The sequence below is a fragment of the Ovis aries genome, chromosome 21 (genome assembly GCF_016772045.2).
Source record: "Ovis aries strain OAR_USU_Benz2616 breed Rambouillet chromosome 21, ARS-UI_Ramb_v3.0, whole genome shotgun sequence".
Lineage (NCBI taxonomy): Eukaryota > Metazoa > Chordata > Mammalia > Artiodactyla > Bovidae > Ovis > Ovis aries.
In genome coordinates, this window is record NC_056074.1 from 47,392,489 (window position 1) to 47,418,823 (window position 26,335).

At 60.8% G+C, this 26,335-nt stretch overlaps 3 protein-coding genes across 11 annotated transcripts; 1 reads left to right on the plus strand and 2 right to left on the minus strand.

Moving 5' to 3' along the window:
- Positions 1-5,216: 5,216 nt before the first annotated feature.
- PGGHG (protein-glucosylgalactosylhydroxylysine glucosidase) lies at positions 5,217-16,854 on the minus strand. 8 transcript variants are annotated; one of them, XR_009597971.1, is made up of 15 exons: positions 16,477-16,854; positions 15,916-16,197; positions 15,341-15,551; positions 14,831-15,266; positions 14,199-14,318; positions 13,691-13,822; positions 13,383-13,494; positions 13,136-13,208; positions 12,803-12,939; positions 12,532-12,665; positions 12,318-12,413; positions 12,146-12,243; positions 11,860-12,071; positions 8,206-11,785; positions 5,217-6,692 (listed from the first exon to the last, which is right to left on the minus strand). XR_009597971.1 is itself a non-coding variant. In XM_027959951.3 (14 exons), exons 2-14 carry the CDS (start codon positions 16,172-16,174, stop codon positions 11,730-11,732), a joined length of 2,076 nt encoding a protein of 691 aa, XP_027815752.1. In that variant the 5' UTR covers positions 16,175-16,197; positions 16,477-16,854; the 3' UTR covers positions 5,217-11,729. The 8 variants fall into 8 exon arrangements, 3 of the variants coding, with proteins under 3 accessions (XP_027815752.1, XP_027815753.1, XP_027815754.1); XR_009597970.1 differs by having other exon boundaries at positions 5,217-6,754; XR_009597969.1 differs by having other exon boundaries at positions 6,962-11,785.
- Positions 7,103-8,715, plus strand: IFITM5 (interferon induced transmembrane protein 5). The gene is made up of 2 exons (XM_027960008.2): positions 7,103-7,597; positions 8,239-8,715. Exons 1-2 carry the CDS (start codon positions 7,406-7,408, stop codon positions 8,449-8,451), a joined length of 405 nt encoding a protein of 134 aa, XP_027815809.1. The 5' UTR covers positions 7,103-7,405; the 3' UTR covers positions 8,452-8,715.
- A 745-nt stretch (positions 16,855-17,599) lies between the features above and the next one.
- On the minus strand, positions 17,600-25,358 carry NLRP6 (NLR family pyrin domain containing 6). Of its 2 annotated transcripts, none has more exons than XM_042238172.1 (8): positions 25,157-25,358; positions 24,154-24,434; positions 23,958-23,996; positions 22,021-23,734; positions 21,076-21,168; positions 19,915-20,085; positions 19,671-19,838; positions 17,600-19,209 (listed from the first exon to the last, which is right to left on the minus strand). In XM_042238172.1, the coding sequence occupies exons 2-8, from the start codon at positions 24,431-24,433 to the stop codon at positions 19,071-19,073; spliced, it is 2,604 nt and encodes an 867-aa protein (XP_042094106.1). In that variant the 5' UTR covers position 24,434; positions 25,157-25,358; the 3' UTR covers positions 17,600-19,070. The 2 variants fall into 2 exon arrangements, 1 of the variants encoding a protein (XP_042094106.1); XR_006057518.1 differs by having other exon boundaries at positions 19,097-19,209; positions 19,671-19,828.
- Positions 25,359-26,335: the final 977 nt, after the last annotated feature.

Consider the following 26,335-nt stretch of genomic DNA (forward strand, 5'->3'; position numbering starts at 1 on the left):
TTGTTTTCTGAATATTGAGCTTTAAGCCAACTTTTTCACTCTCCTCTTTCACTTTCATCAAGAGGCTTTTTAGTTCCTCTTCACTTTCTGCCATAAGGGTGGTGTCATCTGCATATCTGAGGTTATTGATATTTCTCCCGGCAATCTTGATTCCAGCTTGTGTTTCTTCCAGTCCAGCATTTCTCATGATGTACTCTGCATAGAAGTTAAATAAGCAGGGTGACAATATACAGCCTTGACCTACTCCTTTTCCTATTTGGAACCAGTCTGTTGTTCCATGTCCAGTTCTAACTGTTGCTTCCTGACCTGCATACAGATTTCTCAAGAGGCAGGTTAGGTGGTCTGGTATTCCCATCTCTTTCAGAATTTTCCACAGTTTATTGTGATCCACACAGTCAAAGGCTTTGACATAGTCAATAAAGCAGAAATAGATGTTTTTCTGGAACTCTCTTGCTTTTTTGATGATCCAGCAGATGTTGGCAATTTGATCTCTGGTTCCTGTTTTTTCCAAAACTAGCTTGAACATCTGGGAGTTCATGGTTCACGTATTGCTGAAGCCTGGTTTGGAGAATTTTGAGCATTCCTTTACTAGCATTTGTGATGAGTGCAATTGTGTGGTAGTTTGAGCATTCTTTGGCATTGCCTTTCTTTGGGATTGGAATGAAAACTGACCTTTTCCAGTCCTGTGGCCACTGATGAGTTTTCCCAATTTGCTGGCATATTGAGTGCAGCACTTTCACAGCATCATCTTTCAGGATTTGAAACAGCTCAACTGGAATTCCGTCACCTCCGCTAGCTTTGTTCGTAGTGATGCTTTCTAAGGCCCACTTGGTTTCACATTTCAGGATGCCTGGCTCTAGGTGAGTGATCACACCATCGTGATTATCTGGGTCATGAAGATCTTTTTTGTACAGTTCTTCTGTGTATTCTTGCCGCCTCTTCCTAAAATCTTCTGCTTCTGTTAGGTCCATACCATTTCTGTCCTTATCGAGCCCATCTTTGCATGAAATGTTCCCTTGGTATCTCTAATTTTCTTGAAGAGATCTCTAGTCTTTCCCATTCTGTTGTTTTCCTCTATTTCTTTGCATTGATCACTGAGGAAGGCTTTTTTTAATCTCTCCTTGCTATTCTTTGGAACTCTGCATTTAGATGCTTATATCTTACCTTTTCTCCTTTGCTTTTCGCCTCTCTTCTTTTCACAGCTATTTGTAAGGCCTCCCCAGACAGCCATTTCGCTTTTTTGCATTTCTTTTCCATGGGGATAGTCTTAATCCCTGTCTCCTGTACAATGTCATGAACCTCATTCCATAGTTCATCAGGCACTCTATCTATCAGATCTAGTTCCTTAAATCTATTTCTCACTTCCACTGTATAATCATAAGGGATTTGATTTAGGTCATACCTGAATGGTCTAGTGGTTTTCCCTACTTTCTTCAATTTAAGTCTGAATTTGGCAATAAGGAGTTCATGATCTGAGCTACAGACAGCTCCCAGTTTTGTTTTTGCTGGCTGTATAGAGCTTCTCCATCTTTGGCTGCAAAGAATATAATCAATCTGATTTCGGTGTTGACCATCTGGTGATGTCCATGTGTAGAGGTTTCTCTTGTGTTGTTGGAGGAAGGTGTTTGCTATGCCCAGTGTGTTCTCTTGGGAAGACTCTATTAGCCTTTGCCCTGCTTCATTCCACATTCCAAGGCCAAATTTGCCTGTTACTCCAGGTGTTTCCTGACTTCCTACTTTTACATTCCAGTTCCCTATAATGAAAAGGACATCTTTTTTGGGTGTTAGTTCTAAAGGGTCTTGTAGGTCTTCATAGAACCGTTCAACTTCAGCTTCTTCAGCGTTACTGGTCGGGGCATAGACTTGGATTACCATGATATCGAATGGTTTGACTTGGAGACGAACAGGAAGGGGATCAGAGGGCAGACAGAGTGAAAACCACAATCACAGACAACTAGCCAATCTGACCACATGGACCACAGCCTTGTCTAACTCAGCAAAACCAAGCCATGCCATGCGGGGCCACCCAAGACGGGCGGGTCATGGTGGAGAGGTCTGACAGAACGTGGTCCACTGGAGAAGGGAATGGCAAGCCACTTCAGTGTTCTTGCCTTGAGAAGCCCGTGAACAGCACAAAAAGGCAGAAAGATGGGACTCTGAAGGATGAATTCCTCAGGTCGTTAGGCGCCCAATATGTTACTGGAGCTCAGTGGAGAAATAGATCCAGAAAGACTGAAGGGATGGAGCCAAAGAAAAACAATTCCCAGTTGTGGATGTGACTGGTGATAGAAGCAAGGTCCAATGCTGTAAAGAGCAATATTGCATAGGAACCTGGAATGTTTTAGGTCCATGAACCAAGGCAAGTTGGAAGTGGTCAAACAGGAGATGGCAAGAGTGAATGTCAACATTCTAGGAATCTGCGAACTAAGATGGACTGGAATGGGTGAATTTAACTCAGATGACCATTATATCTACTACTGTGGGCAGGAATCCCTCAGAAGAAATGGAGTAGCCATCATGGTCAACAAAAGAGTCCAAAACGCAGTACTTGGATGCAATCTCAAAAACGACAGAACCGTCTCTGTTCGTTTCCAGTTTCGCGTAGGTGCAGTTAATAGATTACTTCACGGTTACATCCAAAATGAGATGGCATCGCAATGCCCAGACCCATTAGAGAAAAGCAGGCAGAACAGTGAAGCTCTCTTCTAGGGCTTCAGAAAAGAGATTCTGACTGCATCTAGATGTTCTGTTACTCTCCGTCTCTTTGATACGGTTTCATTGTCATCTTACTGTCTCCCATCTGTTTCGCAGTAGAATTGACATAAAGGGTAGGGTTAATTTGTGTTTGGAACATGAATATGATACATGGGAATAGGTTTAAATGTTTTGGGTCATATAGTTAGCCACCAAAGCCAAGGTCTTAGTCACTCAGTCACGTCCAACACTTTGTGACCCCATGGACTGTAGCCTGCCAGGCTCCTCTGTCCATGGAATTCTCCAGGCAAGAGTACTGGAGTGGGTTGCCATTATCTTCTTCAGGGGATCTTCCTCACCCAGGGATCGAACCCAGGTCTCCTTGAGCCATCTTGATCCACCAGGGAAGCCCTGTAATTAGCCATGTTGAGTATGAAAAATCCCACCCTTTCAATAAGGTAGAGTTTTCAAAACAAATTTCAGATTTGCTACCATTCTGGGGCTTCCTCTGTGGCTTGGTGGTACAGAATCTGCCTGCCAGTTCGGGAGACGAGAGTTTGATCCCGGTTGGGAAAATCCCCTGGAGGATGAAATGGCACTCCAGTATTTTTGCCTGGAGCATCCCATGGACAGAGGAGCCTGGTGGGCTACAGTCATGCAGTCACAGAGAGCTGGACACAACTGAGCCACTGAGCATAAAAGCCTTTCTCTCCTTGGCTGCTCTGCCAGCCCTCCGCATAGCTGAAGTTCCCAAGGGTGGAGCATTTGGCCAGTAGGATGCTGGGGGAAGGAGCCTCCTGTCTGCTCTAGGTAAGAAGAGAGCATTCCCAGGTGGTGCTAGGTCCATAGGGTTGCACAGAGCCAGACACGACTAAAGTGACTTAGCACGTGTGTTGAATTCAATTGTTGACAGGTATTGTTGTTTAGTTCCCAAGTCATGTCCGACTCTCTGGGACCCCATGAACTGCAGCACGCCAGACTCCCCTGTCCTTCACTATCTCCCTCAAACTCATGGGTATTGAGTCAGTGATGCCATCCAACCACCTCATCCTCTGTTGCCCCCTTTCCTCCTGAGCTCAATCTTTCACAGCATCTGGGTCTTTTCCAATGAATCGGCTCTTTACATTAGGTGGCAAAGTATTAGAGCTTCAGCTTCAGCATCAGTCCTTCCAACGACTGCTTTATTCAGGTATAAACTGCTTTATAAAAGGGTGGGGACAAGGGCAGGGCCATGGCCCCAGGGGCAGGACCAGCAGTGGACAGGGTGGCTCGTGGGGCGCCTGCCAGGGGCAATAGCCTCTGCTATCCTGCACAAACTACAGAGTCCCCTGGTGGCAGTCGGGTGTGCACACGCAAGAACAATCACCCTGATGGTCAGAAGGAGGCCCAGGCCCAGGGCGCAGACGTCCAGGCACTTGGCAGTGGAGCGTGGCTCTGGCCACCATCTTCTGGTCCCTAGACTAGGGGAGGAGAGGTGGTGAGGGTCCAGGTGACAACCAGGGGCCGTGACTCAGGGGCCCCCCTGCTGGACTGCAGTGCCCATCCTTCCCGATGGGGACCCACCCCTGCCCATCCCCTAGGGCCTGAGCAGGCCAGTGCCCAGTGGGCCCCCCACTCCTGGGGCCTCCATCTCTTCCTCCCAGACTCTCAGCCTCCCCAGGAGCCCCGGGGCCCACCCTCCCTCAGCTCAGGCCCCTTCGCCGGCCACTCACCCACCAGGGGGCAGTGTCCTCACAGCATCTTTCTCTCTTCTGGACCAGACTCGAGATCGAATTTATCTGAGTGTGAAGGATGTACCTTTCCTAACGAGGCAGGGAAGGAGGACGTTTTGGGACAGTGGAGACATAGACCCCCCCCCCAACCCCTTGGGCACCCACGCCTTGCCTTGGTTGCACTGGGCAACCAATCTCTCACTGGGAGGCCCCCCCAGCCACAGCTTTCAGAGTTCCCTATTTTGGATGCAAAACCCCAGCCCCCCAAATCTGTCTCAGCACCTAGGTGGGGACTGTGAGCCCCAACACAGTTTCTGGTCGGTGTGGAGGCCCTGGCTGTACTCTTCACGTGTGGGGTTCTGCTGGTCCAATCCTCTCCCAGTCCTCAGACTCCATGTTAGGAACTGTTGGTGTTTGCCATCCGGAGGCAGGCTGGGTCTCATTTAAAAACTGAACTGGATCTCGAAGTGAGTTACTACCAGTTTAAGCTGGACTGGGTCTAGTGCAAGTCCTGCTGGGAATGCAAAGTTTGCAAGTTAGAAAAACAAGCAGCAAAACCTGGTAGTGCAGATTAGGCACTTGAGAGCTGTTACACCACTTGCCTCCCGACCTAAGGACTCACATGTTAGGGTAAGTTGATTATAGAATTGGTTACATTGACTCCAGATTGCTCATCAAACCCAAGAAAACTGAGCAGCGAGGTACACCACGAATCACGCACAATCCGCATCTCAGAGGCAAGTTCTCTTGAGGTATTAGTTCGTCTCAGAGAGAACCCAAGGGTTAGATATAAGAAAGGAGCTCGCCACCTGCCGGCACAACTGTTTATTTATATCTAAGAACTGCTGCCCCAGAAGCTGTGTACATGACAAAAATGGCGAAGTCTCAGTAAACAACCTAGAATAGAATGGCCATTTTCGAGGGATATTCCAAACAGACAAGATCGCATAGGGGTGGGCCTGAAAGCAGATTTCCTGAGTCAAGGAAGTTGACGGAGCATGTGCTTCCTGCTGTAACAGGCCCGCTCTGGCTGTCGCAGAGGGAAGGCAGAGCGGCTGCGCTAATCCAGGGGAAGGGCGCTTGTCTGGGGCCAGCGGCGCTGAGATTCTGCCCATCCTGGAATTGGGACCAAGCGGGTTTGGTGTGAGGGGCAGAAGGGGCAGGGGAATGGGTGGAGCTGGATGGGTGAGGGACGAATAATTAAAGCCCAATAGATTAAAACTCCTTTAAGAAATGAGTAACACAAAGATTAAGGCACATCTGATACGGCTTCTTGAAGGGCTGTTCAAAGACTTATAGGCAGAGGATAAACTGGCTCTGATGAGAGAAAGAAGACGACGTGTCTCGTCGCTCACATCTTCCAGCGGCAGGGAAAGGGTGCAGAAAAGGACCATCACACAAGGTGGCCGGTGGCCACCTCCTGTGCAGGGGGCGGGGACTGGGCAGAGGGCACAGTGGAGTGGATGCCTGTGTTCCCCCAAATCCCTACTGAAACCCTAAAGTGATGGTATTAGGAGGGCAGAAGGTCATGAGGGTGGATCCCCCCCTCAGCTCCTCCCACCAGAGGGGAGCAGGGAGGAGCAGGCTGTCTGGAATGAGGGCCCACCCACGCTGGCACCCTTATCTCAGACCTTCAAGCCTTTAGAAAAGTGAGAGGAACATTTCTGTGATTTATGAGTCACTGGTCTGGGCACTAGCTACAGCAGTCCCAACTCAGACAGAAGGTTTGGGAGCCTGAGGTCTCCCTTAGAGGAGCAGGCTGGAGCACCCAGGAGCCCTCCTCCACGGAGCGGGCACTTGGTCATATCAATCCGAGTCAGTCAGTCAGTTCAGTCGCTCAGTCGTGTTCGACTCTGCATCCCCATGGACTGCAGCACCCCAGGCCTCCCCGTCCATCATCAACTCCTGGAGCTTGCTCAGACTCACGTCCATCGAGTCGGTGATGCCATCCAACCATCTCATCCTCTGTTGTCCCCTTCTCCTGCCCTCAATCTTTCCCAGCATCAGGGTCTTTTCCAATGAGTCAATTCTTTGCATCAGGTGGCCAGAGTATTGGAGTTTTAGCTTCAGCATCAGTCCTTCCAATGATTACTCAGACTGAGTTCCTTTAGGATGGACTGGTTTGATCTCCTTGCAGTCCAAGGGACTCTCAAGAGTCTTCTCCAGCACCATAGTTCAAAAGCATCAGTTCTTTGGTGCTCAGCTTGCTTTATGGTCCACCTCTCACATCCAATCTGGCCCTTGACATACACGTGATTTGCAGGCACACAGATGCTGCTGGGCCGTCTGCAGGGAGGTGAGACCAGGCTTAAGACATAAAAAGCTCATCCGCCACAGAGAGCTCTGGACTGGGGAGGAAGAAGCAACCAGACTGAGCGGCAGCTGCCTGCCAAGGGGGAGGAGGGCTCCCTGCAGCCTCCAACAGCAGGGCCCAGGCACAGCCCGCCCCCCAGCACGCGCACCCCCCGCTTTCTCTCTCCATACTCCGTTTTCTCCTTGGCACTGTCCAGTTCCACCTGGACATCTCCCACCGGCACTCACGGGGACTGTCATACCCGTAAGGCTGGACACGGGTGATCAGACGGTGATCTGGGCGTTGCCGAGGACAGCAGAAGCCAAGGCGGCACCCAGCCCCAGCGGCCTTGACCCGGCGCCGCCACGCGCTTTTGTCCGCGGGGGAGGGGCCTCTGGCGGGCAGACCGCAGCCACCGCGTGCCTGGGCCGGCCGCCTTGGATGGGGGCTTCCCAGCTGGACCCCAGGGCAGGAGGGGCTCCGGCGGCGCCCCAGCGCCCGGCGAGGGGGGAGCTCTCTGAGGGGCGGGGCTCCCTGCGGCCGGGCGGTGGGCTCGCGGGCGCGGCGGGCGGGGCGGCGCTCGGCCGGCTGGCATTTGTCGTTATATTTAGCAGCGGGCCGGTCAGCCGGGCGCGGCGGGGGCTATAAGCGGCGGGGCGCCCACCCTCGAAGCAGGAGTCCGAGCGAGGAGACGGCGCTGGAACCCATGGACACGTCGTACCCCCGCGAGGACCCCGGGGCCCCGACGCCCCGCAAGGCCGACGGCAGCGCCCACACGGCCCTGGCGCTGGGGGCGCCGCGACCCCCACCTCGAGACCACTTGATCTGGTCGGTGTTCAGCACCCTCTACCTGAACCTGTGCTGCCTCGGCTTCCTGGCGCTGGCCTACTCCATCAAGGTGGGCCTGGGGTGCTTCGTGGGGGCCCAGGGGCATTTCGTGGGGGCTGCTTATTAAGCCAGGGTGCAGGACTCTGCGGGCTGTGCTACAGCCTGACTGTGGGGGGAGGCCTGCCTCCCACAGGGCTTCTGACTGCTGTTCATAAAAATGAAAGGGGGGGGGTCTAGTCTGTCCCAAAGGACCCAGGGTAGATCAGGCCTAACCTAAGGAAGCCCCTTCTTTCAAATGGGGCTTTTCACACGGTAGCACAGCTCCCTAGCTTCAGCTCCTGTGGTGGCGGCCTCCCAGCACCACTGAGGACCCCCTACCCTTGGGAGTCCCGGAAGGACTGGCTTGGGATGGCCACTGAGTCCATTGACTGGAGTGGGAGGGTGCAGAGGCTCCCTTCAGCCCCACCTTAGGCTGAACCATTTACCACCCAAGACCCCCCAGGGAAGGTCAAGCCCCTGTGTCCAGCTGGGGGCAGTGAAGGGAGTGAGTCCAGCCCAGACAGCACCCCCTCAGGCCTCTCCCCTCCAGCCAGGTTTTGGGTCCAGCATGGGCCCCTCAAGGTGCGGACCCAGGGGCTGCCTGGGGTGGGGGTGGCGGGGCCCTCAGTGCCCGCAAACCTGTGGAGCCCTGGCTCTGCTGCTGGTCCGCAGGCCCGAGACCAGAAGGTGGCTGGAGATCTGGAGGCAGCCCGGCGTCTCGGCTCCAAGGCCAAGTGCTACAACATCCTGGCCACGATGTGGGCGCTGGTGCCACCGCTCCTGCTCCTGGTGCTGGTGGTGACCGGCGCCTTGCACCTGTCTCGGCTGGCCAAGGGCTCCGCCGCCTTCTTCAGCACCAAGTTCGATGACGCCGACTATGACTGACAGGCCGGGCCCTGTCCCGACCAGGGACCCCAACTCCAGGGCTCTACCCCAGCCCCCTGGAGCCCTGACCATCTACAGGGCTGAGGCCCACCCCCACCCTAGCCCGGGCACCTAACACTGACTCTGAAGGTCTTCCGCTCGGGCCTCAGGGGCTTCCCCTCAGCTCGATGGCCCCAGTTCCCTAACCCCCGGCCCTCAGGCCAGCTCCTCCCTCCCCACTCACCAGGCTCGGCTGTTCAATTAAAAAGGACCTGGTTCCTGAAAGTGCCTTCTGGGACTGTTCCTGGCTGGGGCTGGGGAGTGCGTCTTCCTGAGGGGAGCTACCCTAGGGACCACCGCAGCCCAGTGCCCCTGGACCGCCCTCAGCATCCATGGGGGCCCACTCTGTCCCGCTGGCTTGGCCGTGCCCTGACTGTCCCCTTTGTGCAGGCACCAGGCAGCCTGTGGCTTCTGGGCGGAGGCGCCTGAGTATTTTAGAATGAAGTTGGGGAACTTGGGCTTTTGATCTCTGCCATGCTGTGGTTTAGTGGCCTATCTTCCAGAACATGTGTGGTGAGTCTCTGAGTCCACGTGTGTGCCCATCCTCGAGTCAGCGTGTGTGCATGCGTGTTACGGGGAGTCCCTGGCCAGTGAGATCGTCCTTGCCCTGCAAGTTCCTGCCCGTGGCTGGGCCTGTGCTGACCTTCTCTTTGTTACGCTGTCCTCCTGACCTCACGTTCCTTTAATTCTGATTGATCTCCGTCCCAGCAGTGGGTTCCCTCCCTCCTGGATCGGGGTGGGGGGGGGGCTGGAGACAGACACACAAGCAGATAGGCACGGTCACACCACCGTCTGTGCACACGTCCATCACACACACATGCACAGGAGCACCCCCCCACACGCACGACTGCACAGAGAGGGCCACTTGGGGTGCGGACATTTCTAAGTGTCTCTGGCACATGTGCCTGTTCTCGTACCACTTTACCTTCCTCTGCAATCCCCTACCAGATCCAGAGAAGGGGTTGCTAAACACACACGCACACTCTGTGTGCCTGGGGGCGAGGCCCTTGGGGCCTTGCTGTGGCCAGGCCAATGACAGGGCAGGCTAATTGCAGGGGCCTTAACCACAGGGCGGCTCAGGGCTTTGAGCACCCCACCCATAGTCCCTTCCCACCCGGCCTGGGCTGGGGGTGGAGGTCTCTGTGGAGCTGCTCTACCTGGAGCCCCTGGAGTGGCCCCCCTCCTGTGACAGCCCACAGCTGGCCCAGCTGTCTCCATCACGTGCCAGCAGCGATGGGTCCCAGCTGCAGGCCAGCGGTGCCCCAGCCCCTGCCGAGTGTGTGCTGCTCGGAGCCAGCCCGAGACAGAGGTTGTGCTGGAGGGACCTGGGGTGGAGGAGTTCTGCCCCTTCCTGGGCGCTGGTCCTGCACGGGACCAAGGACAAGGCCAGTGCTCAGACTAGCATGGAGGCAGTGTTTCAACACTAAGCTCCAGGTCTGACCCAGGAAGGGAACAACCCACTGCTGGACACAGAGGCTGGGAGCTGGGCTTAGCCTGTGTGCGGTTGAATACAGGTCTCCAAGCAGGGGATGGTCTGCTGGTCCCCACATTTGGTGAGGGGAGCAGAGTGTCCAGCCCATACCCAGGTGTGAGGACAGAGAATGTGCCGTTAAGCCAGGTACAGATGAAGGTCACCAGCAATGCTTCCTGCCCCAGGAAGGGACCTGGTCAAGTGGGCTGCCACGGACTGGATCAGCCAGGCAGCACACACGTGTTGCCACCCTGTTAAGGCCCCTCAGAGGGTTGCCCCTTCCCCTGCACAGGTGGGTGCACACACACACGCACGCGTGGCACAGACACCTGGGGAAACATCAGGTGATGTCAGTCCTGTGGACAAAGCGCCGCCTGCCAGCCCCACCTAACGCCTGTGCCCACATCTGGCTCCAGGGCCGCAGAGGCAAGTGTCTGCTTCATGGGGACCATCGTGGCCTAAATGCTTGGCTCCAGCAGACCTCCTGGGCCTCTGCTGCACTGCCAGCGGCTGAATGAAAGCCTGCGGGCACCCGGGGGAGCCCCATCAAGCGCTGATTCCATCCTGAGGCCACGCGCACTCAGGAAGCTGGTCTGTAGCTTGGCCACGCTCCCCGCAGCCGCACGCAGGCAGGCTCTGGTGACCCCAGCTCCTCCGCCACCCCTCTCCTCTCTTCCTCAGGGGCTTTGGTCTGTCACAGTTCACCTGCTGGTATCTGCTTTTGGGAGAACTTGGGCTAACTCTCCACTGAGAACGGAGAGCAGCAGTTTGCCAGATGAAGGCGGCGGTGGGCGGTGGTGGGGTGGGGAGGGAGGCAGGTGCAGACGTGATGGGACTCACTCACTTGCTCCACATGAGCAAGGGAACGGAAGCCTGACCATTGACAAGAGCCTCCCTTTCAGGAGGGTGCCCGTCAGCTCCTCAGCACAGACACAGCTTGCCCGGCACCAACCGAGCTTTACTTCCCCAGCAGATGCCGTCCCACCCTGGAAGACCTGAGAGCCCAAGTCAGCTGTGCCAGCTGTGGGGCTCAGGCCTGGAGCAGACAGCAGGTGGAGCCTCGGCTGAGGCCGCGTGCCCCGTCCTTCCGGCTGGTCGGCGGGGAGAGCAGGGCCCTGCTCCGCACCCCACACCCCCTCCTTCCTCGAGGAAGGCACGTGACAGAGACCATCAGAGGTGACCGAAGTGGCCCAGAGGCAAGACAAGCCAAGGACTGAGGGTGCTGGGCCCCCAGGCAATCCAGGAGTGCCCGGGCTCGGGCGTGTGACACACAGTCCTTTGTGGTGAGGCTGCAGCCCAGGTCCTAAGTCCTCCCCACGCCCCGCACCCTGTGGTCCTCCCCAGCGAGGTCCACACCTGCCTCAGGCATCTCTGCAGAACTGGCCCCACGGGAAGGGCACGAGGGGGCTGAGAGCAGACAGGGCTGAGCAGCAGGGAAATGGCCTGTCCACGGGGGTCACTGGGGGCTCGGCTAGAGGCAGAGGCTTGAACTCACGCCACAGGGGGCCTGGCTGCCACGTGGAGGTGGGTGGGGGTCCAGGAGGGCATTGAGAAGGGGCGGGTACAGCCATTCGGGGGGCACCAGTGGGGGGCGTGGCCGGGGGGGGCAGCCCTGGCCGTCTGCAGGGAGGGGGCCTGGGGAGGGGCTCACGGAGCTTCAGGGCCCAAGGGTGTCCCAGAGCGGGGCCTGTGGGCTCGGGGCAGCTGTTCAACGTCTTCCGAAAGCCTCCCAGGAAGCTCGTGGGGCAGCGCGTGCGGCCCGTGCGGCCTACAGGCCTGACCTTTGTATCCGGCCTGCTGAGCAGGGAAAGCACACTCTGCGTCCTGCAGGGAGAGGGGTGTTGTGGGGCGAGGCACACACTGGGGCCGCCTTGGATGGGGTCTGGGGGGGCGCCTACCTGGAGGCAGGGGGAGCCGAGTCCGTGACGGCCACAGCTCGGCTTCCAGAGAGGGGGCCCAGGTCCCTGCCTGGGCCGTGACCTCAACTGTCACGAGGCCCGCAGAGAGGGAGAAGTCAAGCCTGCTCCCCTGGTAGGAGATGCCAGAGATGCACACTCCAGAGACCCCCACCGGACACATGGGGTCGAAAGCCAGACCGGCCCTGGTGATCCTTGGGGGAAGGGAAGGCTCTGTGAGGGGGGCAGGGGGCAGCAGGCGACCGCCCTCTGCTGCCGCTGCACTCACCTGAACCCCGTGACCCCAAAGAGCACCGCCTGCAGGAAGCCCCCCATGCCTGTCAGGAAGTTCACAGCACCTGACCCGTCTGCATTCTCCGTCCACACCTGCAGGGGAGCAAGGCGGTCAGGGCAGGGCTGGGCGTGGTGAGCACGGAGGTCCGGGCTGGGGCCAGGCTGACCTTGAAGGGCTCCGTGACGTTGGCGAAGCTCCTCTCCAGGAGGGCCCATGCCCGCCCTGGGTCCTTCAGCTCCATCCAGCCCACCGCAAACATGCTCTGGGGTCAGAGGACATGCTGGCATGAGGCCCACAGCAGGGGGAGGGGATACTGAGGCCAGTGGGACAATGCCAAGGTGCTGTGAGGACCACCACCCCACGCCCCACATTCTCCTTACCCAGGTCATGGCGGGGCCGTGGGGGGACGTCACCGCCTCATAGATCTCCAGGTTTTGCCTGCGAACGTGGGGACTCAAGGGGAAGGGGACAGGGTACCCCAGGAGCACAACGTCTGCCTGCTTCACTTCCTCTCCTGGAGGGTAGGGCAAGGTGCTGCTGAAGGGGTGGGGGCGGGGCAGGGACTGCTCTGTTAGGAAGGGGGCGTTCAGGGTGGACACAAGGTCCTCTGGGAGGAGAGAAGAGCCTTGAAGGAGCTGCGAGTCCACTCACCAGGCTGGTACCCATCAAACTCAGGGTGAAAGTTCAGTTTCGGGTCAAAGGGCACCTTGATCTTATCAGCCACCACCAGCCACTGGTTGGGGACAGGATGCCCCAGGTCCTGGGCCAGGGCAGCAGCAAAGCGCAGGCTAGGAGCAGAGGCGGCAGGGCAGGGGTGAGGCAGGGGGAGGTGGCGGGGAGGGGCAGGGGCAGGGGTGGGGGGGAAGGGGCAGGGGCAGGGGCAGTGGGGGAAGGGAACAGGGCGAGGGGGCAGAGGTGAGGCAGGGGGATGGGGCAGCCGCCACACTCCTTCCCCTTTTCGGTGGAGGCGGGGTGGGGTCTGACCTGTTCTGGACCAAGACGTTGGTGTACACAGAATTGTTGACCCCTGGGTGGTACTCATCAGGGGGCATGACTCCTGGGCATAGAAGGGCAAGATGGTACTTCACGGAGGGGCTTAGGCACCTGTCCCGGCCCAGTCACCACTGTGGGGCTGGCGGTCACACGCGTCTGCCTGCCTGTCCACTTGTGACTGTCCAGGCTCCACGTCCCTTGCCCGTCACCCACATTCCTGCGACGGCCACGCTCTCACCCTTCAGGTGGTACTTCTCCTCCTCAGGGCTCCACTCTACACGGCTGCACCAAAACTCAGCCACAGCCCTGACCACATCCCAGCCACCAGCCTCTCGGAAGAGCTCCAAGTCCTGAGGAGAGGGGGCATGTCAGAGGCCACGGGGCCTGTGATTCTAGCTCCCATCGCTGACTGCATTTCTCGCCAAGGCCCACCCTTCTGAGCGCCCAGCAATGAAGGCCTGGCTCCAAGATGCTCCACAGGACTAGACCCAGACAGGCAGTCATGCGGCATGGAGGGTGGCCCTGGGGGGCACAGTGGCCCCTCACCTGGGTGGTGTGGTAGTACAGCTGGAAGGCCAGCACCACGGCCCCGTTGACGTGGATCTCCTGGGTCCCATAGATGGCTTCAGGGCAGACCTCCAGGCCAGAGCCCGCGCTCTCCCAGGCAAACTTGGCTCCCTGGGGGTTGGGGGATGGAGCAGACGACTGTGTTCCTGGGGGCCAGGGGTAGCCCGCCCCTTTCCCCTCGCTGCCAGCCTTCAGCCATGGAGGGCAGACAGAGGCGGGGGCTGCTGTGGGGCCCTGCAGGCTTGGAGTGCCCACGGTGTCCCCGCTGTGGGCCAGCTTGCTTCCGCCCGGCATCTGCTGCGTCCCTGCCCTGGGGCAGGGCAGCCAGCGGGGCCCTGCAGGGCCCTTCCGACTGTTGTTCCCACTGGCGCAGTACAGGCTGGGGGAGGGACCAGGAAGTCCGGGTCCCACCCACAGAGGGGGCCTGGGGCGAGGGGTGAGGGCCTGAGAGGGGTGGGGGGCCTCAGGCCCTTTGGGGGCCCCTCACCTGGTAGCCCAGGCTGCGGGCGTTGTCCAGGGCCCCGCTGAGCGTCCGGATGCGGTACTGCAGGAGAGCCTTGGCGGCCTCGGGGTGGAGCAGCAGCAGTCCCGGGAGCACCCAGAGGTCCTGGAGCCGCAGCAGAGCCCCTGGTCTCTCGCCGCGGCCGCAGCAGCCCCCGCCCCCGGCGTGCCCCTGGGTCTGTCCTGCCAATCCCACGGCCGCATCCCCCAGAGGCACTCCTCAGACCTGGCGGGCACTGCAAGTCTGGCGGGGCTCAGGCCAGAGTCTGGGTGTGGGGAGCGGACGGAGGGCCCCGAGGTCACCTGGTCCTGGCTGCCTCACCTTCCTCCGTCCTCCCTCCCCTCAGCAGCCCCAGGGCTCTTTGCAGAGCACACTGCTGGCTGTGCCCGTCCCCAGGTAGAGTCTCTGTGGCCGCCTCGGCCTCTCTACAGTGACTGCTTCCCCAGAGGGGAGCACCCCTCGCTCCGGCCAGGTGTCCTGCAGCTGCGCAGCTCTGGGCCTCTGCACCTTCTGGTCTGACCCCTCCTCCTTCTGCGCCTCTGCTGCCCCAGCAGGCCTCCCTAGCCGCAGCCCCCTCCCCGGGCAGAGGCCCGCAGCGCGCGGACGGGGCGGCGCACCTGGTCCCAGAAGACGTGGCCCCAGTAGCACTCCCCACGGCTCCCGTTGGAGAGGCCCCCAGGGCTGAGGCCGTGGCAGTCGCGTCCTGGGGCCCCGGGCTGGGGCAGGGCGCTGAGCAGGTAGTAGAGGGCGCCACGCAGGGCCTGGCGCAGGGCAAGCGGCCCTTCTACATCCAGGCCACAGTCCGCCCAGAGCTGGGCCCAGGCCTGGGCGTGGGCCGTGTAGAGCGCGTGCCTGGCCTGCAGCTGCAGGGCCTCTGTGAGGCAGGCCTGGGCCTCAGCCTGGCTGCCACCCACCACTGTCAGGAACTCCCATGTCGCGTCCTCCTGCCCTTCTCCGAGGGTCAAGGCTGGGGGCACCGGCGTCCACAGCATGTGCACCTCCTGCCGCGCACCCCCAGGCTGCTCAGGGCTGAGTGTGCGGCCACACAGGTACCTGCAGGAGGGCAGCTGTGTCTCAGGGACCAGCCTCTCCTCTGGCCACCCAGCCGGCCCCCTGCCCCTCCTTACCGGGCTCCCTGGAAGTCAGGACCCAGATGCAGGTCCAGGTCCGGACTTTCTGGGGAAAAGGCTGACTGCAGCCGCACTGTGATGGGCCAGCTCCCCTTGGCCAGGCGGGTGATGGACACACTGAAGGCCAGGACATGAGGCAGTGTGCGGTGGGCATAGATTCGCTGGGAGGCGCGGAAGCTGGGGCCCTCCAGGGTGTGCAGGAAGGAGCCTGGGAAAGGGTGGAGAGGAAGACGGGGCAATTCTCACAACCGCCTGGGGCCACCGAGGACAGTTCCAAACCGCCGGCCTCTGTGGGCTGGGAATGAAGTCCCCCTCTCCCTTCAGTGAGGGAGCCCCCTCCAAGCCCCAGCTGTCCTGTTAGGGAAGCAACAGCTACATGGGGGCCGCCGGGCTCCTGCTCGTTTGGGAGGCCCCCCGGCTGGAAGCCTCACAAAGCGGCCTCTCAGAGCCTCCTTTTGCAGGATGCTGGCATCCTGAGTGAGGAGGTGCTGGGATGGGGCCTCTGTCTGACCTTCTGCTCCCCGGGAACAATGGCAGGGGGTAGGGGTGGGCGGAGGGCAGCCAGGGGCTACCTGTGTTGGTGTCCAGAGCGTAGGTCTTGGTTAGCTGCTCTCCCGTCCTTGCAGGGGCCTCCAGCTGGACATTGAGGGGGCTGGGCAGAATGGCCCGGTGGGTATCCCCCAAAGCCCCATTGTACACACCGCTCACATGCAGTGTCTCATGATACACGCGTGTGCCCAAGTATGAGTTGGTCACGGTGGCCAAGAGCCGGGGGTCACTGGGCAGAGAATGGGCAGTGAATCTGGTGGCGTCCTTGCCAGCATCCTCCATGGAAGGTGACTCCGCGGAGGGGCCTGCAAAAGCCGGGGGGCAGAGGCCCCACAGTGGGCTGGGCCTCTGTCTTCTGCAACTCCCAAAGCTCTCCTTGGAACTTGACTGATGGCCCCAGAGGTGGAGGGGGGGGCGTGTGCCCACCTGCGTGGCCCCGATTTTCTCAGGCCGCCCCAGGAGACCCCCACCCCCCACTACTGATCCAGGGACCCAACGGAGGCCCCAGCTCCCACCTCAGGGCCGCACCCCCACGAACCGGTCCTGCTGGCAGGAAGGGCGGAGCCTCAGCCCGCGGGCCTCACCCTCCTGGAGGCCAGTCGGTACAGGGCGGGGTGTGGCCAGCGGCTGGGGAAGGGGACGCGCAGGCGGGCCAGAGGCCCCGTCTCTGGGTCCGCAGCCCTGCCGCGTCCCTCGGCTCCAGCGGGCGCTGCCGCTCAGGCGCAGGAGAGGCAGCCAGCGGCGCCCGTGCCACCGGAAGGCCCCGCGGTCCGCGCCCCAGGGCCGCGCGGGGCGGGGCGGACGCGCGTCCCCACCGCCGGGCGTGCGCGAGGAGGGGGCGAAGGGCGAGCCGAAGGGCGATCCGGGGGCGTCTGGCGGCCCAGCCTGCGAGGCCGAGCGGAGGGAGGCCCAGCTCCAGCTGTGCCCTGAGGCTTCTCCAGCGTGGCTCTGACGGGGCTTTCGCCCGCCCCCCTCTCCGGCGGCCGGTTCCTTCCTCTCTCCCTGAGCGCCCTCCCCCAGGAGAGGTGGGGCCGGGGCTCTCCTCTGGAGCCCCGCCTGCCTTTGTCCCCGCCCCACTGGCTGGCTCTGCACCCCCCCCTTCAGTCTCCATCTTCCCCATGTGCCCCCCTGCCTCTGGAAGCTCCTGAGCTTCCTGGGCCTGTCTGGACCTTGTCTCTCTAACCCCGGCCTGACCCAAATGACTGTGCTGGGACCACTGGCCCAACCAGACAGTCCGATTTAGCCTGTGCCTGAAACCTGGCCTTCCTACTCTTCCCCAACACAAGCAATGGTGACCTCACCATCCCCCACCCAGGCCCCTCCATCCCCACTCCCAGGGCTCCCACCAGGCCCCCTTCCCAGCTCTCCCCATCCACAGGCACTGCCTCCTCTCAGACCAGGCCACCCTCCTGGGTCGGTGCAGGCCTGCTGTGGCCCCACAGCTCTTGCGAGCAGAGCCGCAGCCACTCTGAGAGTAGTTAGGGTCTGCTCAAAGCCTGCAGCGGAGCCCACTTTACCGGCAGGAGGGCCACCCAGGCCCCCCCCCCCCCACCCAACACCTGCTACCTGGCTTCCCTGCTGCTTCTGCACGCTGGCTCCCTAGTATGGGCTCAGTGTGTCCCCCCGACATCCATCGGTTGACTTCTGATCCCCACTGTGATGGTGTTTGTAGGTGGGGCCTTTGGTACATAGTTAGGTCAAGAGCAGTTAAGAGTAGGATCAGTGCCTTTATACAGAAGAGATTTTGAGTAAACTCCTGGTGTGCTGCAGTCCATGGGGTCTCAAAGAGTTGGACACGACTGAGTGCCTGAACGGAACTGAACTGAAGAAGGTCTTCGAGCTCCCTCCTGCCCTGTGAGGACACGGCTGGAAGACAGCCATCTGCACCAAGAGGGGCCTCGTCAGATACCGAATTGACTGCCGCCTTGACCTTGGACATCCCAGCCTCCAGAACTGTGAGAAATGCGCTTCTGTTGTTGGTCAGCTACCTGCTCTGCGGTGTCTTGTTAACAGCAGGCCGAGCCGCTGCGTGGCCTTCACACTTGCTGTCCCACTGCCTTTTCCTCAAGACATCCTTAGGCTGACCCCTCACTTCCTTCCTTTTTCAAGTGCCCTGTCTTCCCTAGATTGTCCCAGACTCCTTACAGGTAAGAGAAAACCCTTGGCTCCCTCCCCCACGCCTTTTCCTCCCTCCACAGCTGCCTAGAATGCCAGCTCCAGGAGGGCAAGGATGCTTTGTCTGTTTTGTGGAATGAATAACTGGATTTTAAAATGGGTTATGGAAGGAAGTCTGGGGGACATGAAGGGACCCAGAAGGCCCTTCTGACTGGGGCCTCAGAAGCTGGCGGAGTCCAGCAGCTTTGAGCAGAGAAGATTTGAAGATTCGGGCTGTCTGCTGCTGGCCCTGCCGGTCAAGGCCAAGCCTCCCATCAGAGCTTCCAGAGTCCAGCTGTTCCCCCAAGCTCACCCCGGAAATGGGGGCTGCGGCTCTGCCCCATTCAGATGGGCTGGGGAACAAAGGCGAGGGCGTGAGCACCCGTGAGGATGCCTGGCTAAGTGCAGCAGAGAATGACTGGCCGGAATCCCAGGGAGAGTTTATTATCAGCACACGGGGCTCATACCACCGGTGCCATCACAGCCCTGCTCAGAGCTCCGTCTCCACTCCCCTTAGTCTCTGAAGGCCTCAGAGAGCAACTGGACTCCTCTGGGCGCCTTCGGCCCCTGCTTGGTCCCCTGTGGCCAGAGCAGAGCGGCTGGGCTCTGGGTGCCTGTACTGAGCGGGGCAGGGTCCGCAAATGGGTCGTCTCTCGCTGAGCTCACCAGGCAGAGGCAACACGCAGTCGGTGCTCAATCCTGCTTCACCCTGCAGTGGGAGGGCTGGAGGGTCCCAGAAGAGAAGCCTGGGTGGGGCAGCGGTGAGGGCTAGGGGAGGAGGCCCACTTCCCTGTGGGGAGGAAGAGACATAAACTGTCCCCAGGGTGTGGGGGAAGGGATGTGTCCCGGGCCTACCCCGGAGCAGGCGAGCGCCGTGTCTGTCTGAGTCTCCCACCTGCCTGCCCTGGGCCCCTCAGGCTCAAGGGTTGCCCAGAGCAGAGAGCACCATCCTCTCGCCCTTGAAATGGGGAGGTCTCCTCTGTAGGGCTGACCAGATTCCTCCCTAGTTCTGGCCTTCAGAACCTCAGAGGGCACTGATGGACACTTTGGGGGGCTTGGGGTGGACATCCAGCGCTGGGTGTGTGATGACTAGTCTTGGGTTTGCTGTCTCCACCGCTCGCAGCTCCTGCAGGGACTGCTCGCTCAGCTCCACAGAGGTCAGCCTGTAGTGATGTGCAGAGAGTGGCCGCGGGGTTGGTGAGGGAGGGGGCCTGCGGGTGCAGTGCTGGGGAGCAGCGGCAGGGGCAGTGCTGGGCTGCTGGCCTGGGTTGTGCCGAAGGCACGCAGTCACAGGAGGTGACCAGTCGGGGACTGTCAGAGGGTGGGGAGGGGGCAGGGACCAGGGGCCAGAGCCTTCAGGGCACTAAGGAGCATTTAGGGTCACTGGTCCATATTATGGGCATGGGCGGCTGACAATGGGCATTTGGTCTAGTGGCGCGGTCCAGGCCCGGGGCCAGAGCCAGGGAGTTAGAGGGTGGGGCTCCAGGGCCTGAGTTACAGCGGGGTTGCCTCAGGAGGGCCCTGGGAGAGATTCCTCTTTAAGGTTTGGGCGAAGCCCCGGCACCCACCCCAGCCCAGGGCTGAGAGGCTGCGTTCCCAGTACCCTTCCCAGCCCTATCTCCACCTGAGGGTTTGCAGGCGGCATCCTGGGCCCTTTAGGGTGGTGCACAAGCAGGTCAGTGCAGGTCCTGACAGCTGGCAGCCACTGAGATCCAGGGTGGTCAGTGCTGGGATCTGCTGGAGCTTGCCAACCATGTACTGGAGTGCTTCCTGCAGGCCTGGCTGCTGAACCCTAGGGGAGGGCTGACCTCAGGAGCTGCTGTGGGAGCCCCGGTCCCTCCCTCGGTCCCTCCCAGGCTGCTCCTCACCTGAGTGTCTGCACCCGGCACTGGGGCGAGGCCAGGCCCTCGCTCAGCACACGCAGGCCGGCCTCGCTGAGCCCATTGTGGAAGAGGCCCAGCTCTGCCAGGGCTGGGGCCTCCCTCAGGGCCTCAGAGAGATCTCTGCAGACCGAGTCGGAGAGTTTGCAGCGGGACAGCCTGTGGTCAAGAAGCACAGGAGTCCGCAGTGTGCGAGCTGCCTGCTCCCGGGGGGCTGAGGTTCGGTCCGCAGACTTGGCTCCACACCCGCCTCCCTGGGCCCCGCAGAGCTGCTCCTGCGCCGTCGCCACCCGCGTCCACACCTCGTGAGCACCCGCTGGACGGCACGCCCTTGTCTCTTAGGACATTCTCCACGAGCTTGCTTTCAACGTGTCTAACTCCATATAGTTATCCAGCAAGTACAGGGGACCAAGCTGATTTAGTTCCTAACAGTTGGGCAGTGTGTCGTCTCTGCTTTTCTTTACCATTATGAATAATGCTGTGACGGACATCTCTATGCAGCTGGTTTGGCAGACTTGATGGGCTCCCAATGTTTATGCCGAGTGAAGCTGTCATGTCGGCATTGGCACGTGGCTGTATCTAATTCACCAAACCTGACCAGTACTGATTAGTGGGATGTATCTTATGCTCTGCTTACTGGGTGGTAGTGAGGAGTAATTGAAAAGGTTACATACTAAGCACTGCCTCAGTAATTCGCACATCAGCCTTCTGAGGTGGAAGCCACAGGCGCCATTCCCCGGGAGAAGACTGAAGCTCAGACAGACTGGCCTCAGAGCCTGCGCCCTGAACACCTTCCACAGCTACTTCCGAGATCCAGAAGGACCACCCAGCAGTGTCCAGTAGCCCTTAGCAGCCTTCCCGGGGAAGGGAAATGGCAGTCTGGCCTTTATCCCTCTTCCGGAAGCTCAGCGTGCTCTGCTCCCTGCCCACACAGGGGCCAAGCCCTCTGTTCTAACTAGCACCCACGCGCTTGCCTCCTCTGTCCTGTGTGGGCAGAGCCTGCTGGTCCTGCCAGGGGAGCACAGGCTCTCAGCCTGTCTCAGCGCCCCCTCGGTCAGCCATCCCCGGACAGGGCTACGCCTCTGCCCCTGCCCAGGGTGTCCTGCTCGGTGTCCTTTCCAGGGGAAGGGCTGGGATTTGCCCACTTACGTCAGGCTGTTCAGACCACACTGTCGGTCGATCATGGCCTCACAGAGCGGGCGCAGGGGGGAGCCTGGGGGTTTTCTCTCGGTGGCTCGAGAGCTGTGAAGAGAGAAGAGAAGGTGAAGGCCCCGCCCCTTCCGGCCCCTCGGTCCTGAGAAGGCCTCCTTCCTCCGGTTCCAGACTCTGGAGCTGCTTCTGCCCTAACCCTCAAGCTGGGCCAGGGCCCCCTCCCTCTTCATCCCGAACCCAGGGTGAAACCACTTGTCTGCGACCTCAGCCACCTCCCCACTGAAGCTGTCCGTGTGAGTCCCGTGGGACAGGCGGGTCCGTCCTTGCGCCTGCGGTGGGCGCCCCCAGCCCCACCCCCTGTCAGCACCCTGACATTCATCGTCCCAACAGATGCTGAGCACCCGAGTCAGGTGCTGGGGTGGAGTCAAGTGCACAGAAACAATGGCACGAGCTTCGCCCAGCAGGCGAGGGTCTGGTGGAGGAGAGGGGTACGGGCAGATGTCCTGGCACACAGTAGCCAGTGGGGGCACTTCTGAGGCCAAGCGGCCGCAGACTGGGGAGGAGAGTTTGGAGAGGCTTTGAGGATAGGCAGTGCCCCGGGTGGATGGAATGGCAGGAGCAAAGGCTCAGAGCACAGTGCACGTGGCACATTCCAGAAAGCATTGCGAGAAAGCCTCGTGTCGGTGGTGGGAGAGGGAGGTTCGCCTTGGACGTGGATGCTAGGGTGGGGAGCATGGTGGAGGCACCCTGGGGAAGAAGACGGACGTTGGGAGCTGCCTTGAGGAGGTAAGAAAGACCAGCCATGAAGTCGTGCCTGTCCTCTGGGGAGCAGGCGTCAGGCCTGGACATGCTCCCCAGGCCCAGGTGGACATAAGATGCTCTGGCACCCATGCCCTACACAGAGGGCCCGCAGAAGACAGCAGCCCTGCCCTGGAGACTCACGAGCTGCCACCCAGGCTGCCCTGCAGACGCTTCATCAGGCTCCTCTTCTTCTTCTCCTGCGCAGCGGCCAGTCTGCAGCTGACCAGCCGCAGCGCCTGCCCGGCCGGGCAGCACCGCACACAGTAGCTCAGGACGGCCAGGTCCATTCTGCCGAAGTGCACTCGCTCCAGCACCAACTCAGGGAGGCCGCGGAGGGCCTGGTGCACGAACGCGTCCTCCTGGGTCTCGTACAGGCAGTACAGCAGCTCCAGCGGGGAGTCGAGCTCCTCGCCCTCCTCCTCCTCTGACTCCTCAGTGCCCTGGGGCGCCAGGATCTCCTCCGTCCCCTCTGGCGCCGCCCTAGGGCGGCCCTGGCCCTGGTCCTGCACCCACCTCAGGACCTGCTGCTTCACGCGCTCTGAAGCTGTGCAGCCGAAGTGGCGCTCGATCTCACACATCCTCTCTGTGCTCAGCAGCCCGAAGAGGAAGCGCGTGGTGAGCTTGAGGTGGCTGTGCAGCTCCGGGTCCCCCTGCAGAAGTGCCTCTATGCCGCCAGCAGCTGCCCTGGGAGCCCCTTCGTCCTCCAGCAGGTAGGACAGAGCAGCTAAGAATTCCTGGAAGCTCTGATCAATGAACTGGTAGGTGACCTCTGTCTCCAGCACGCCTGGCATCTCCTTCTTGCTGAGAAACTGCGTCTGGACCTTGGCGCCACAGAGCTGCAGGCGCTCCAGGTCCTCCTCCGAGAACCACGCCCTGCCCCCGAGGACACCGTCACGGGCCAGGCGGCACAGCTTGCGCAGCTCTCTCTGCAGCTGGGCCCCGTCAGCCGCGGGCGCCGATCTCAGGACGCTGGCCACGAAGAGCAAGTACACGGACGTGGTGGTCTTGGAAGCGCGCCACAGGTCCTGGCCGCGCTGGAGCTGCTGGCGCAGCACGGTGCACACGATCCAGCACACGGCGGGCACGAAGCACAAGGAGAAGAGCATCTCGTTCTCCTTCACCGAGCGGTAGGCGTGCTCCGCCTTCCACTCGTCCTGGAAAAACTTGTAGAAGTACTTCTTCCTGTCCTTGTCTGAGAAGCCGCACACCTCTGCGCACTGCGGCGAGCACAGGCGGGCCTGCAGCCTCCCGGGGGCGGCGCCTCTCCTGGTCACTAGCAGGCGCGCCGCGGGCAGCAGCTCCTTGCTCAGCAGGCTCCCCAGCACCCGCGCGCCGCTCGCGGCCTCGTGGGGGTTTCTGCAGGGCGCGGCCTCGGCCGGCTCCGGTGCCAACATTTCGTCTACGCCGTCCAGGATGAACAGCAGCCTCTCGGACTGCGCCAGCATCTGCTGCACCGGCGCCTCGCGGTCGGGGCACTGGTCTAGGATCAGGTCGGCCAGGCTGCACGTGCCCGGTCGCTCCAGCAGCTCGCGGCAAGACAGGAAGAAGGCAAAGTCCACGTGGCTGTGGTACAGCTTGCCGGCCGCCCAGTCATACAGGATCTTCCTGGCCGCCATGGTCTTGCCGATGCCCGCCGGGCCCTGCAGCGCCACGGTCAGCCGTCTCTCGCCCTCCTCGTCGCGGCCGAACAGGCGGTTGAAGGTGTGGGTGTCCGAGCGCCGGGCGCGCTCGGCCTCCGGCGCCTCGGCGATGAGCAGCTTGGTGAAGCGCTTGCTGATCTTCACTGAGCGGGCGTCCCGCTCCTTCACCTTGGCGTGCCGCCGCAGCACGTGCTCCCGGTACTTCCTCTTGTACTCTGCGGGTAGGGGGCGCCGGGCGGCGGGCAGGGGAACAGCGGTCGGGGGGCGCCGTGTCAGTGCCCTCCCCGGCGGGCTCCGGCCTCACTTTCCCCTGTTGCCTCACAACCCCCTCTCCGCGCTCCTCCCCCGGGGCCAGCTGTGCGGAACCTCCGAGTGACTGAGGACACCCGAAGTGTCCGGGCAGCTCGGGGCCTGCGCTTTCCGCCGAGAGAGACCTACCGGAGACGGAGAGCTGCGCCGGGGAGCTGGGGCCGAGACCTGGAAGGGAGAGCTGCGGTGGGTCCCGCGGACCGGGCGGGGTGTGGAAGGGAGCGTCAGGGCTCGGGGCCCCGGGGCACGCGGATGCTCTTTGGGGGAAGCCGAAGGAACCTGCCCGGGCGGGAGAGGCCGAGGTGAAGCCCCACCCGGCACTCACTCTGCAGCCGACGCTCCTCGAGCCGCGCCGCCACGTCGCGCACGTCTGCCCTCTGCAGGGTTTTCTGGGCCACGTCCAGCGCGCGCTCCGGCCCGTAGAAGTGGACCAGCAGCTCCACGAGGTCCAAGGTGTCTGCGCCCTCCAGCCGCCCCCACGGGATGTTGCGACCGTCCACCCGCTGGTCCCGCAGTTTGTGGCGGAAGCGCTTCAGGTGCTCTTGGCTCAGGTCTTCCAGTGCGCCCAGGAGCAGCTCGCGGGCAGCGGCAGCGCGGGGCTCCATGCTGGGGGCGGGTGCACGCGGTCAGCAGGGCCCCGCGCCCCCGTGACCCCGGCGTGGTGTCCGACCGCAGCCCCGGGCGCCCACGAGCAGCAGGGGTTTTGACGCGCCCCCATCTATCCAGGTGGCTCCAGGCTAACGCTTGAAAGAGCGCTCTACCGGAAGGGTCGTCCTCTCCTCCCAGGACCGCCACCGGGGACTTTCCTCCAGGGCTTTCCAAGGCTTTCACGCCGCCGACCGCATCGCGGTCTGGTGGCGAAACGGAGTTAGTCCCAGACGGGCACTGGCCGCCGCTGACCCCAGCGTTAGGGGGCGCCTTCCTACTCCTCACCCCGCTTTCCGCTCATCCCTTCTAGGCGTCCGTGTCACATGTCCCGGCTAAGATGTGTCTGTAAGGGCCTGTGTTCTCCCTTTTCCTTGCTTCCCTCCCATTCTCTTCCCCAGGAGCCTGGAGCAGACTCACCACCCGGCCCTCACAGTGCTCCTGAATTCCCCAGGACACCCGTGGTCACTGCACCCTTTACTGGGGACTAGCCTGAGGGCCTTGCACCAGTCATTGAGACTGAGCTTCTGGTGGGGGACAGACCCTACAGGTGCCCTCTGAGGGGGTGGAGTCCCCAGCACCTGGAGCCTGGGGTGCAGTCCGGGAGGGATGTGTCTGCAGGGTGCCAGGTGGAGGACCCAGAGAGCTGAAGCCAAGTGGCCTCTCAGAAAGCCAGCACTCACCTGGAGCAGGAGGCCTCCAGCTGGTCTGCAGTCGACCTCTAGGTCTAGCACTCAGGCGCAGAGCGGGGGGATCCGGGAGCCTGTCTGGGGTCAAGTCCTAGGGGGATTTCCAGCCCTGCCCATACCCCAGACCCGAGTGTCCCAGCTCAGCCAGCTCTGCGATGCCCGTCCAACAGCCACCAAGCTCTCAAACTCAGGGACTGTGGCACATGCTTACAACCAGCCTTTAAGAGCTCTGCTTGGTGACCTTTGATTTTTTACTGTTCCTTCACTCAGTTCACGTGCTCTGAGAACCTGCAGGGTGTGGCATCAAGGCAGGCTGTGAGCAGGAAACGGCAGAGCAAGGTGGGCTGCATGGAGGAGGCAGCCAGCTCAGAACGAGACCTTAAACTTTAAGGCCTCAAGATCATGGTTAGTTTCTGAAGGTAGGGGAGAGCCACGGCTTCCTAGGCGGAGGGACAGAGGAGGGACTTCCATGGGTTTTTGGGGAAAGGAAGGCTGTCACCTGGGAGCTATGAGATAATGGGACTGGGAAGAGCTCTGTGGCCTCCCAGACCTGGCTTGAGGAGGTTGACGGCAAGAGGTTTGAATGAGCGTGTGACCACGTGGGACCCACGCGTGTGGGCCTCTACTGACAGTGTCTACCTGTGTGAAACATGGGTGTGTGTGTGTGTGTGTGTGTGTGTGTCTGCGTCTGTCTGTGTGACCGTCTTCATACTGTGTTTGTGTGAATGCATCTGTGGTGGGCTAAATAGTAGTCCCCAAAGATATCGGGTCCTGGCGCCTGGGTCATCTGTCAAAGGGGACTTTGCAGGTGTGGTTAGATCAAGATCCTGAGATGGGTCATCACAAGTGTCATGGGATGGAGACAGAGGGGGGTTGGCACAGAAGGCAGTGTGGCGCTATGGTGAGGTGCCAGGCTGCTGGCTTTGAGGACAGAAGAAGGGACCACGAGCCAAGGAGTGCAGGGGACACAGCCCTAGAAGCTGGAGATGCTACTGGGAAAGGAAGACATTCTCCCCCAGAGCCTCCGGAGTGAGTGCGGCTGAGCCAGCCCTGACCTCAGCCAAGTGAAGCTTCCTTTGGATTTCTGCCCTCTGAACCTGGAAGAGAATGAATAGGTGTTGTTTTCGGCACCCAGGTTTGCAGGAACGGCTCAGGGTCTCCCTGAGCGTGCAT

Coding starts and splice junctions, on each gene's coding strand:
- IFITM5 (XM_027960008.2), top strand. CDS start 7,406: ATGGACACGTCGTACCCCCGCGAGGACCCCGGGGCCCCGACGCCCCGC. Junction 7,598..8,238: donor CGCTGGCCTACTCCATCAAG/GTGGGCCTGGGG, acceptor GCTGGTCCGCAG/GCCCGAGACCAGAAGGTGGC.
- PGGHG (XM_027959951.3), bottom strand. CDS start 16,174: ATGGAGGATGCTGGCAAGGACGCCACCAGATTCACTGCCCATTCTCTG. Junction 15,267..15,340: donor CCTGACTTCCAGGGAGCCCG/GTAAGGAGGGGC, acceptor GCCCTCCTGCAG/GTACCTGTGTGGCCGCACAC. Junction 12,666..12,802: donor GTTTGATGGGTACCAGCCTG/GTGAGTGGACTC, acceptor CCTACCCTCCAG/GAGAGGAAGTGAAGCAGGCA.
- NLRP6 (XM_042238172.1), bottom strand. CDS start 24,433: ATGGAGCCCCGCGCTGCCGCTGCCCGCGAGCTGCTCCTGGGCGCACTG. Junction 20,086..21,075: donor TGTGGTCTGAACAGCCTGAC/GTAAGTGGGCAA, acceptor TCTTGACCACAG/GCTGTCCCGCTGCAAACTCT. Junction 19,839..19,914: donor TGCCGGGTGCAGACACTCAG/GTGAGGAGCAGC, acceptor GCCCTCCCCTAG/GGTTCAGCAGCCAGGCCTGC.